The sequence below is a fragment of the Montipora capricornis genome, chromosome 9, assembly GCF_036669925.1.
Source record: "Montipora capricornis isolate CH-2021 chromosome 9, ASM3666992v2, whole genome shotgun sequence".
Lineage (NCBI taxonomy): Eukaryota > Metazoa > Cnidaria > Anthozoa > Scleractinia > Acroporidae > Montipora > Montipora capricornis.
This window is the reverse complement of record NC_090891.1, coordinates 49,626,110-49,636,109: the sequence shown is the minus strand read 5'-3', so window position 1 is coordinate 49,636,109 and position 10,000 is coordinate 49,626,110. Positions and strand designations below refer to the sequence as shown.

The following is a 10,000-nucleotide window of genomic DNA, read 5'->3' as shown; positions in this document are numbered from 1 at the left end:
TGTATGGCATAGAAATGTTCTTAGAAACATCCTTTCCGGTTCTTGAAAACACCTTGACCAATATTGCTGGAATTTTGTAAACAATTGCCTTGTCTTTCATATACCGGATCCGGAATAATTACCTTCCATAAAACAAAAGAAGAAAACGAACACAACAAGATCTAATCAACAAGGCCTAATCAGAATATCAATGGTTCTTTTGTATTCCGCCATTTTGGTCCGGTATATGAAAGTCCACCCTGGATAAAATCCAGCACGAACCCTAAGTTACAACGGAATCAGTTGCCCGCGGCTGCAGAAAAAAAAAAACGTATCTTACATTTCAAGGCATTAAATGTAATTTCCCACGTTGCAAAATGTGTCAATTGTTTGAACTTTTCCTTAAAAGATACATATTTAAGAGCGCGAGTGTGAAGAAATTTTATCCTCTGAAATGGACCTAACATAGGACATTCGAACGGCTATTTATCTACAAAAAGGGGAATTTGAAGGGAAATATGACATGTACAAACCATGAGACTCGTCACTATTGTTCTCGCCGGTTCCGCCGCGAAAAGAGCAACTCTCGGAGACACTATTCTGTTTGAATTCAGGAAGCTCATCTAGGCTAGGGGTTAGGGGAAGTGGACTAGTACATTGATATAAGAATTGATCAGTGAAGGCATATACTGTTGAGGTTCCGGCCCTGAATAAATTAATAGAGCTAATATGGTATGTATGATAGCATTTACTTACGCGTAAGCCTCATTGTAGTATCCAATATTGTCAGAACGCTTTACACGGCCCATTTCCAGGCCCAATGCATCGTTCTTTTCCTCACCACGAGGCGACCCTTCACTGTTGACAAAAACAAAATTTGTTTTATTTTTATTTTTAGAGAAAGTCCAATAGGTTCCTTTTTAGGAAATTTAAAGACACCTCGACGTGTTCTACATAACGAGCGAGGGCCCTTGTCAGACCGCTTACCGTGTTTTTCCTCTGCATAGCCACCAAACAATCAAGCTGACGACAATGACAAACACAAGAGCACCAACAACACCAACAATTATAGCATAAAGCATTGTATTGGGGTCCTCCTCTTCTGCTGGTACAGTTGTTGTTTCTGTTGAAGTGTTTGTTGTTGGAGATGTTGTTGCTGATATTGTTGCCGATGTTAGTGCTGTTGTTGTCGCTGATGCTGGTTCTGGTGTTTGTGCTGTTGTGGTTGTGTTGTCAAAGAGTTGTACATTTGAGATGTTTGCATTGAGAGCAGAGGAGATTTCCGCCTCAGACGACTTCACAATTGTCACCAAAACATTCTTGTTTATCACGGAGCTTGATGATCCGGGAGGAGTCTGTAAGTAAAATGCTATGACGGCCAAAAGAGGAACTTGAGAAACCTGTTCTGGGTAACCAGGCAAGAGATGTACTTGATCCTCGGTGAATATGAGGTTGTTTAATGATCGGCGATTGCGTTTAGAGCTTTACAAAGACAAAGAAATAGAACTTGAGTGCATGATTACTGAATGCCTTTTATTGCTGATCAGTCGAGGATATATAAGTACAGGTAATCACACGGTTTCTCGTGCAATGCGGTATTAATAATCACGCGGGTACGGTAAATTCTTCAGACTAACGAAAAAAAAGTGCAAGTGCTTATTTATACCTAATAATATACAGGAAAAAAATTGAGCGCGTTGATTGATCGAAAGCATGTCAATTAATCCCAAAGAGAGTGCAGAAAAGTAAAATAGTGCAATAAAGGTGAAATTGTTGCATTGATAGCTAATTCAATAATATACACGAAAAAATATTCAATTCTGATTGGCCGAAAAGACAGTGCAGTTTTGTTGTAATACAGTGCAAAACCGTGTAACATCAGTTTAAAGTTGTCACAAATGTATTTTGAACGGTTTAGAAACAATAGAAATCAAATCTTTTGTTTTGAAATCAAACTCGAGCCCTGGATGGAGCAATTTTCCCTGATTTCGTGATAAGCATGCCCTACTAATGGAAATGGGCCCACACAAGGAAAGAGGAAAACTCTGACCAGGGTGGGAATTGAACCCACATCTTGACATTGACATTCACATCTTCGGTTCCCACGGCCTTCTCTCGTCTGACCTTGTAGCTCAGTCGGTAGAGCAGCGTTGATCTAACCCGAAGGTCGTGGGTTCAATTCCCACCCTGGTCAGAGTTTGTTCTCCGTCCTTGTGTGGGCCCATTTCCATTAGTAGGGCTAACGCTCACATGGTTCATATGGGGTACAAAACTAGCACTTCACATTACACTCTAATCAGTTAAGTCTGTTGAAATATAAGTGCTACACGGCCAACGTTTGTAAATACGTAACCCTTCCTTGTACTTAGTCAGTCCAGTCAGCCAGTCAGTCAGACAGATAGGCAGTCAGTCAGTCAGTCAATTAGCCACCCAGCCAAAAATAGACGACCAAAAGTACGCTCTGATTTTTTCCAGTGAATGCAATCATGTTTCCTCAGAGTTCGTTACCTGCTTGATGTGCAATTGTTATCATTTGCGCAGTGTATGGTGGCTGCCTCTGCAACGGATTGTTTGAATGCGTCCTCCTTTGGTTTGTTCCACTATAACAAGCGAAAAAACACATTAAGGACGTTGGAGCGAAAATGTTCTAACATTGTTTTTTTTCTGCAAATTTTACCATTGAAGGATGATGATGAGTTAGTGATGTCAGAAAGTTAAAAAAAAATGGGGGGTCACCGACTTCGTTTTGGAGAGAACTTGCCCGGAAAAACACCCTAAATATGAAAAAATCAGGCCTTCTTTAGCGAATAAGGCCACAGTGTCTGTAAGCCCAAAAATACCAAACTTTGTTGAAGTGGACCCATCAAGTGAATTTAGTTAACTTTTGAGGTTCCTTAAGGGCCTATTTACACGGTACGATTTTGTCGTATGCGACAAGCTTACGACAGGCCTACGACTCGAATTGTTTCGTGTAAATCAAACCTACAACTCGCTTACGATTGTCGTGTACGGCAGAAAAAATGTCGCAGCATTTTGAAACTTGTTTTAAAACGCTGCGACAGTCGCAGGCGAAATCGAAAGAAAATGACGTATTTGTGACAAATTTCTACTGAGTAGGGGAGGAAAGTGAAGTGTTCTTGTGATAAACTGGCGGGAGAAATTGTCCCCGTTGGCAAGTCACCAGTAAGTGCAAAAGCTAGGACAACGTTTTCTGAAGAAGAGACAAAAAATAATATCGCTTTGGAGTGAAGAAGAAGTTCTTTTCAACAGCCGTCACAAGGACTATTTTAAAAGGGATGCAAGGCAAAATGCGATGAATCGGATTCTGTTACGTCTGGATAAACAAGGTAAGCTACGCTTACTAGTCCTTTAGTTTTGTTACGGGTAATTCCCATGTTCTCTGCAAGTACGAGATAACATGAAATGAGTACCATGTATTGATTGATCAGTGACCACTCAGATCCTGTCAAAATTTGGAAATTTATGAATAGTACTGCTTCGGCCGCAAGTAAACAATGAATTTGGTGCACGGTCGTGTATGGTAGTCTTCGCTGAAACCATACATGAATGTTCTTCATGAATAAGGGTTATACGCATTTTCCATGTCCTGTCTTGCACTGTTCGCAATATTACTGCCAAATAGAAATGACTTCAAATGAACTCAGTACAAAACCAGTCCGTGTTTTTAAAAGAAGCAAATAACTGTTGAACATCGAATGGTGCTAAGTTGGGGTTCTGCTCTTGCTGCATTTGCTTCAGTGTTTTCTGACTCTCAAGGATCTGTCCCTACCTTTTATTAATGTGGCCTTCATTTTTAAGGTCTTACAAGTGAGGAGCTTCAAAAGAAAATGTCTGCTCTGCGCACATATTATGGGAAAGAAATTGGGAAAGAAAGAAGCAGCAGAACAAGTGGAAAAGGGACCAAGGACGTGTATCTTTCAAAATGGCCTTTTTTTGCTTCCCTCCACTTCTTGAGAGATAACATTACCCCCCACCAGGAAAAAACCACAAGCAATCTGGGCACTTGACATGTCAGAGGAGAAAGAAAATGAAGCAGTGGACCAGGATCAGCCATCTCAGCAGGCAACTCAACAAGTTCCTGATGATGATTGTGTTCAAGGGAGTGTCTAACCCCATTGAAAACCCTCCCTCAGTAAAAAACAAAAAAAAAGAGATCATTAGCATTCGAGGATGAGCTTCTGTCCACTTGTTTACAGGTAATGAAGTGCCCGAAAGAGGATGTCAATGATGCTGACATTGTGTTTGGGCAATATGTTTCAAAACAACTGAAAAAAATACCGGAGGGGTATGCTAAAGAGATGCTAAAAATTGAAATTCAGCAATGTCTGTTAAAAGTTATGTTACCTGTAGCGCAGCCTCTTTCCAAAATTGTCACCATTTCTTTTGATGACTTAAATGACAAGTAATTTGTTTTTGTCGTTGTCATTCAATCTAAAAAGTACTATTTTGTTGAGACAAAATTCACAATTTCCATTGTTACAAGTGAAAACTTTGGCATTCATGCCACTTTTATGAACACCATTTTTGAAAAAACAGTACTTGTATAAACTTAAGATTATTGTTGTATAACTTTATACATGAGAGAAAAATATCTTCATAAAAGTAAAAAGAAAATGTCCAATTCAATCAGAGAAAATGTAAGTAGTACACTGAATTATTTATTGTACTTGAATGTAAATATTGTTTGTGCATAAAAATATCATAAGTTGTAACACCCAACTAAATTAAACTCTGTTTATGGAGTCAATGACATTCCTTGTTATTATGGCATATTTTAAGTGACACTGTTTAATGAAATACTTAATCTTCCTCGTGTAACTGACTGTTCCATTTAAGATACGGATAAATGCCTCAATGTTTCAAAGCAAGAACAACAATATCATCATTGTTTACATCTGTCATGATGGAATGAAATTTGTTGCAATTTCCATGCTGTTTTAAAATTTAAATTAAGACATTCCACTGCCGTAGAACTTGGCCTGGACCATTGTTCCCTCATCTCCTCCGCCTTCCTTGGTTGCCTTCCCTTTCGAGAATTTGGGACACTTGCAAAAGGGGTTGTAGCAATCTCACGCCTCCAGGAACCTTCTGTTACCACACCATTAGAGTGCTCCATGTCAAGAGCCTCAGTGGGTATATACCTTTCTGGAACTCTTGATCTTAGGAAGTTGTGTAGAGTTATTGCACAGAGGACAATTTTGATAGCACTCTCTGGCTTTGCACACATAACAATAGAAAATACCCTGAACCTGCTTGACAAAATGCCAAAAGCATTTTCACTGATGCGTCGAGCTCTGGAAAGCCTGTAGTTGAAGATCTTTTTCTCTTCTGAGAGATTTCTTTGTGAATAAGGCTTCATTATGTTATTCTCTAGTGGAAAGGCATCATCTCCAGCTAGATAAAAAGATACTGGCTTGTTAGAGTAACTGCCATCAAAAGATTTGTCTGTTGACTCAGGAAGCAATCTGGGCTGGGGTAAGCCAAGAAAGCCATCGACTAGGGCTTTCCAAAACAGACTGTTTCTAAGCACACCACCATCACTTATTCTGCCTTGGCATCCTACATCAGCAAATATAAATTTGTAATTTGCATCTACAACTGCCAGCAACACAACACTAAAGAAGCCCTTGTAATTATAAAATTCAGATCCAGAGTTGCGTGGATGGAGGATACGTACATTTTTCCATCTGCAGCACCAATGTGATGAGGCAACTACCAACAATCAACCACTCCTCTGGGGCACTTGGGCATTTGAAGTAATCATCCTTGAGGACCCGAAAGACAGCTTGACACTCTTCTGGAACAATAAATGATAAGGGTGCACTGATTCTAAACTGATATTGGAGGCTGAAAAATGATTCTCCTGTAGCCAAAAACCTCAAGGTCACTGCCAGACGTTCTTCAGGTGGTATTGGCTGTCTCATGTTGGTCTGTTTCTTTTGAATTAATGGTGTTACTTTGTCAAGAAGGTCCCACAAATTTTAAGGTACATTAGCAAAAGATTAATCAATTTTGCCATCACTAAGTTAATTACCTTTGTAACGTTTCACTATCGGATGGCTATTGGAAGCACACTTAAAGCTTGGATAAACACAACTTTAATAAAACTACACGAGACTTCCACGAGACTATACAACATGGCGGATCTCTCTCTTATGATACCCATAACTCCGTGCGTTACATAGGTCCGCATAGCATACTTGTAAGACACTACATCCCTTCCTTTCCAGTCTTGCAGTATTGTAAATAAAACGGAGTGAGAAATGAAACATAACAAAGTTTACCAAAAACTCTTCCTATTAAGCAAAGTCAATAAACACGAGTTCAGTTAAGCTTTTAAACAGTTCCTAGGCTTCCCTAGAACACAGTCCTTGAATCTTTCAGGGGGCCTAATGATGCGCCTAGGTCTCTCTACCGCTCCTGGTTTATCTTCAGACTTTGTGTTCGCTGGTACCGATTCAATGGCTGGTTCAGGTTCGCTCACTGACAGATAGTGTTTCACCAACGAACTATCTCTCTTGTATACAGCTCCCTCACTGGATTCCACGGTTACTTGATGTCCCTCCTTCGTTAGGACTGTATACGGCTTGGTCTCGAACTTCGGAGCTAGTTTTCCTGTCTCCCTAGTGTTCTTTAGGAGAACCTGATCTCCAGGGACAATGGGACTTGGTACTGCTCCACGGTTTCCATCTGCATATGCCTTTTGCTTCAGCTTCTGTTCCCAATCTTTATCCTTCATACTTTCATCGCGCAAAGATTTCTCTGGTCTTAACTCCGGTAGTTTTGTTCTAATCTCCTTTCCAAACATCAGAGATGCGGGTGTGGCACCAGTGGAGACTTAAGGTGTTGACCTGTATGCCAACAGAAATTTCGGTAATTCATCAATCCACCTTTTTCCTTCCGCGGCTGCAATCTTCATGGACTTCAACAGTGTCCTGTTCTGTCTTTCCACCTCTCCATTTGCTTGTGGCCAGAGAGGTGGTGACTTTCGATGTTCAATTCCGCATTCCTTTAGAAATCCTTCAAATTCTCCACTCACGAACTGTGCACCGTTATCAGTCTTTAAGGTGTAGGGAAATCCAAATCGGGCAAAAATGTCCATCAGGGCCGCAATGATCTTGGGTGTAGTAGTTGACTTCGTGACTACCACCTCAAAAAACGACTATAGTAATCAACGACCACTAACAAATTCTACCCACCGGGCATAGGTCCCATCAGGTCAGCTGCCACATCCTGCCATGATCCCGTGGGTGGCTCCGTCCTCTGCATTGGTTCGGGTGGTGCATACTGTCCTGTGACTTGACAGCCATGACAACCTCGGCACATTCCCTCCACATCCCCATCCATTTTAGGCCACCACACTTTTGTCGTAAGTTTACTCTTCGTTTTCACTACACCCTGGTGTCCTTCATGACCCAACTCCAACACCACCTTTCGCAAACTTTGGGGTATCACAATTCTGTCTCCACGTAACACCAACTTGCTAATGATACAGAGTTCATTCTTGACACACGTATATCCTGGCATAGAACATTGAACTTTGAATACTGGACTAGTTGTACAAATGAGCGCACTTCGGAGGCATTCTTTAGAGATTGCGCGTTCACGACTGCCGCAATCTTCTCTTCACTTGGCGAAAGTCCTTCACTACTCAGGTTATGTCCGAAAAAGGTTAACTTGTGTAATCTGAATTGACACTTGGCTCCATTTAAGGTTAAACCCCTTTCTCTCAGGCGCTGTAAAACGGCATGTAGATTCTTATCGTGCTCTACGGCAGGGGTAATAATGTTGTAATGTGAGAGGAAATAGGGAAAGCCGGCCTTGGGGCATTGGCCCTTTGTTCTGCTGGTCCAAATATAGCATCCGACTTAGAGCATCCGACTAGATCATGGAGGGTCTTGGGTTCGAATCCCATATGGGGATCGGATTTTTCCGAGCTCCCAGTGGGTTCTATCAACATTTCATTTCATATGTGTTATTTTTTTTCAGGAAACTATTAGTGGCTAGCCTTCTGTGGAATAATTTAAACTGGAATTCTAAAAGTATTGAGATTTTGGTACGTTGAAAAGGCTTTTGGTATACGGCCTTCCAGTTCACACATTCATTTTGTTCGCACATGCAGTCTATGGACCATTTCTTTTGACTCTTTAGGGGTAGCTTTTTCTTTTTATTTATTACCTTTTGGTAGACACCGTTAGTATGTTTATTTATTAAAGAAAATTGGACGAAAGTTATCGTAGTTACAGTCTTCTCTTAGGATGTCTGGTTTGAACTTATTCCAAAATTGCTTTACCGCTGAGATGATACCCATAAAAGATAAAAACGTTGGCTTAATTTTGAAACGTTCTTTGAATTCCGAGAAGGACAAAAAAGTTCCGTCGTTGGTCATTAAATCGCTGATAGTTTGGATTCCATTCGTGGCCCACAACTTAAAATATACTGGTTTATTTTCAATACGTATAAGAGAGTTAAACCACAAAGGTTGTGACCGGAGCTGGGCGGTGGAAACCATCGTATCCTCAAAGGTTATTTCTGACCAAATTTGCAATAACTCCGATAACGACGAATGACGAAATAATATTAAAATTTCTCGTTTAGTACTTTAGTGCTCACGTCGCAGATTCGAGGTTGAAAGGGAAAGATATGCACACAAGTACAAAACTTGTGCGCAGAGCCATTGTTTAATTAGCGTTTTTGTCGATGTCGTTATGGTAGATCTAACCTCAGATGTGTTGAGTCCCTGAATGTCAATGTTTACAGACTGTGTTCTTTCCTCTTCTGATGGTTGCTTTGGCTCCGGAGCAGGTGGCGGTGGAGGTGGTGCCTCGCCTTTATCGAGTCCTTTAGAGACAAAGGAACACTCACTGTATCAGCGCTGCAAAAGCCATTTCTAATTGATACTATGCAGTAATTTCCAGTAATTACTTAATAAGCTCGCTATAATTTCAAATGACTGAAGTCATCTGCTGAGGCAATTGTAATATTAAATGTTTCAAGAAGTTGACGATCCAAATGCTTCGCATAGCAACCCGTAACAACAAAAACATGACTTCAATATTTAAGTGACAGAAATCAAGTAACTTTAACCTTGATTTTACGACACAAATAGTTTAAGTTGCTGTTCGTGCTGAATTATCGTTACCTTGACACTTGTTGTCTATCCAATATAATCCTTCTTCGCAAACACATTTATATGATCCATAGGTGTTCTCGCACTTCTGTGATTCATCTTGACATTGGAAAGTGAACTCCAAGCACTCATTAATATCTTGGAAAATAAGAAAAATACAAAGAAAGATTGCAGAAAGTGCTTTGAAATAACAACATAAAAACCGAAAGAGACAAGAAACACCAAGTACATACATTTATCTCATTCAGCAAAAATACCGTAAACATTGTGAAAAGACGTGCATATTCTTCCTCATTGAGAATGTTAAAGCGGCGCATATTGTCTATCTGCACATTGTTGCACATTGTTCTATGTGCACATTTCAGAAAAAAAAAAACTTTATTCTTGTCTGTGCAGCTCCGCTTAGGGAGACATTATCTTCCTCTAAATGAGCGGCCGCCTTGCTTTTTATAACCCTACCATCAATTGCAAACCAGTTATGATGTACGGTAGCTTGCTATGGGGGTCGATCTCCACTTATAATATAAGAAGGGTGTTTAGGTTAGAAAGAAGAGCCGCAAGAGTAATTCTCGGGGTTAGAACAAAAGAGGAGACGAGAATTAACCTTTTTAAGAAATTGGAATGGTTACCATTTTATGACGAAATTAATGTAATCAAGTTATGCCTTGTGTTCAAATGCCTTAATGGCCAATGCCTTGAGTTTCTGTTCAATACACTGACACAGTTTAGTGATACCTCTACCAGGCAGTCGAGGAATGGAAGCATAAGCCTGAGATGCCCGAAATACTCGCGCAAAACAGAGGCAAGATGAACTTTTGCAGTCGAGGCAGTGAAAGAGTGAAATAAGCTCCCTATTAATATTTGATCTAG

At 40.3% G+C, this 10,000-nt stretch overlaps 1 protein-coding gene across 1 annotated transcript in view; it reads right to left on the bottom strand.

Moving 5' to 3' along the window:
* Positions 1-10,000, bottom strand: part of LOC138017723 (mucin-like protein) — a 16,060-nt gene that overhangs the window by 2,261 nt on the left and 3,799 nt on the right. The window contains exons 4-8 of the mRNA XM_068864729.1: positions 9,143-9,268; positions 8,723-8,841; positions 2,488-2,579; positions 967-1,461; positions 736-837 (exon numbers count right to left, since the gene is read on the bottom strand). Coding sequence (XP_068720830.1) covers positions 736-837; positions 967-1,461; positions 2,488-2,579; positions 8,723-8,841; positions 9,143-9,268 — 934 coding nt within the window. The remainder of the gene's footprint in view (positions 1-735; positions 838-966; positions 1,462-2,487; positions 2,580-8,722; positions 8,842-9,142; positions 9,269-10,000) is intronic.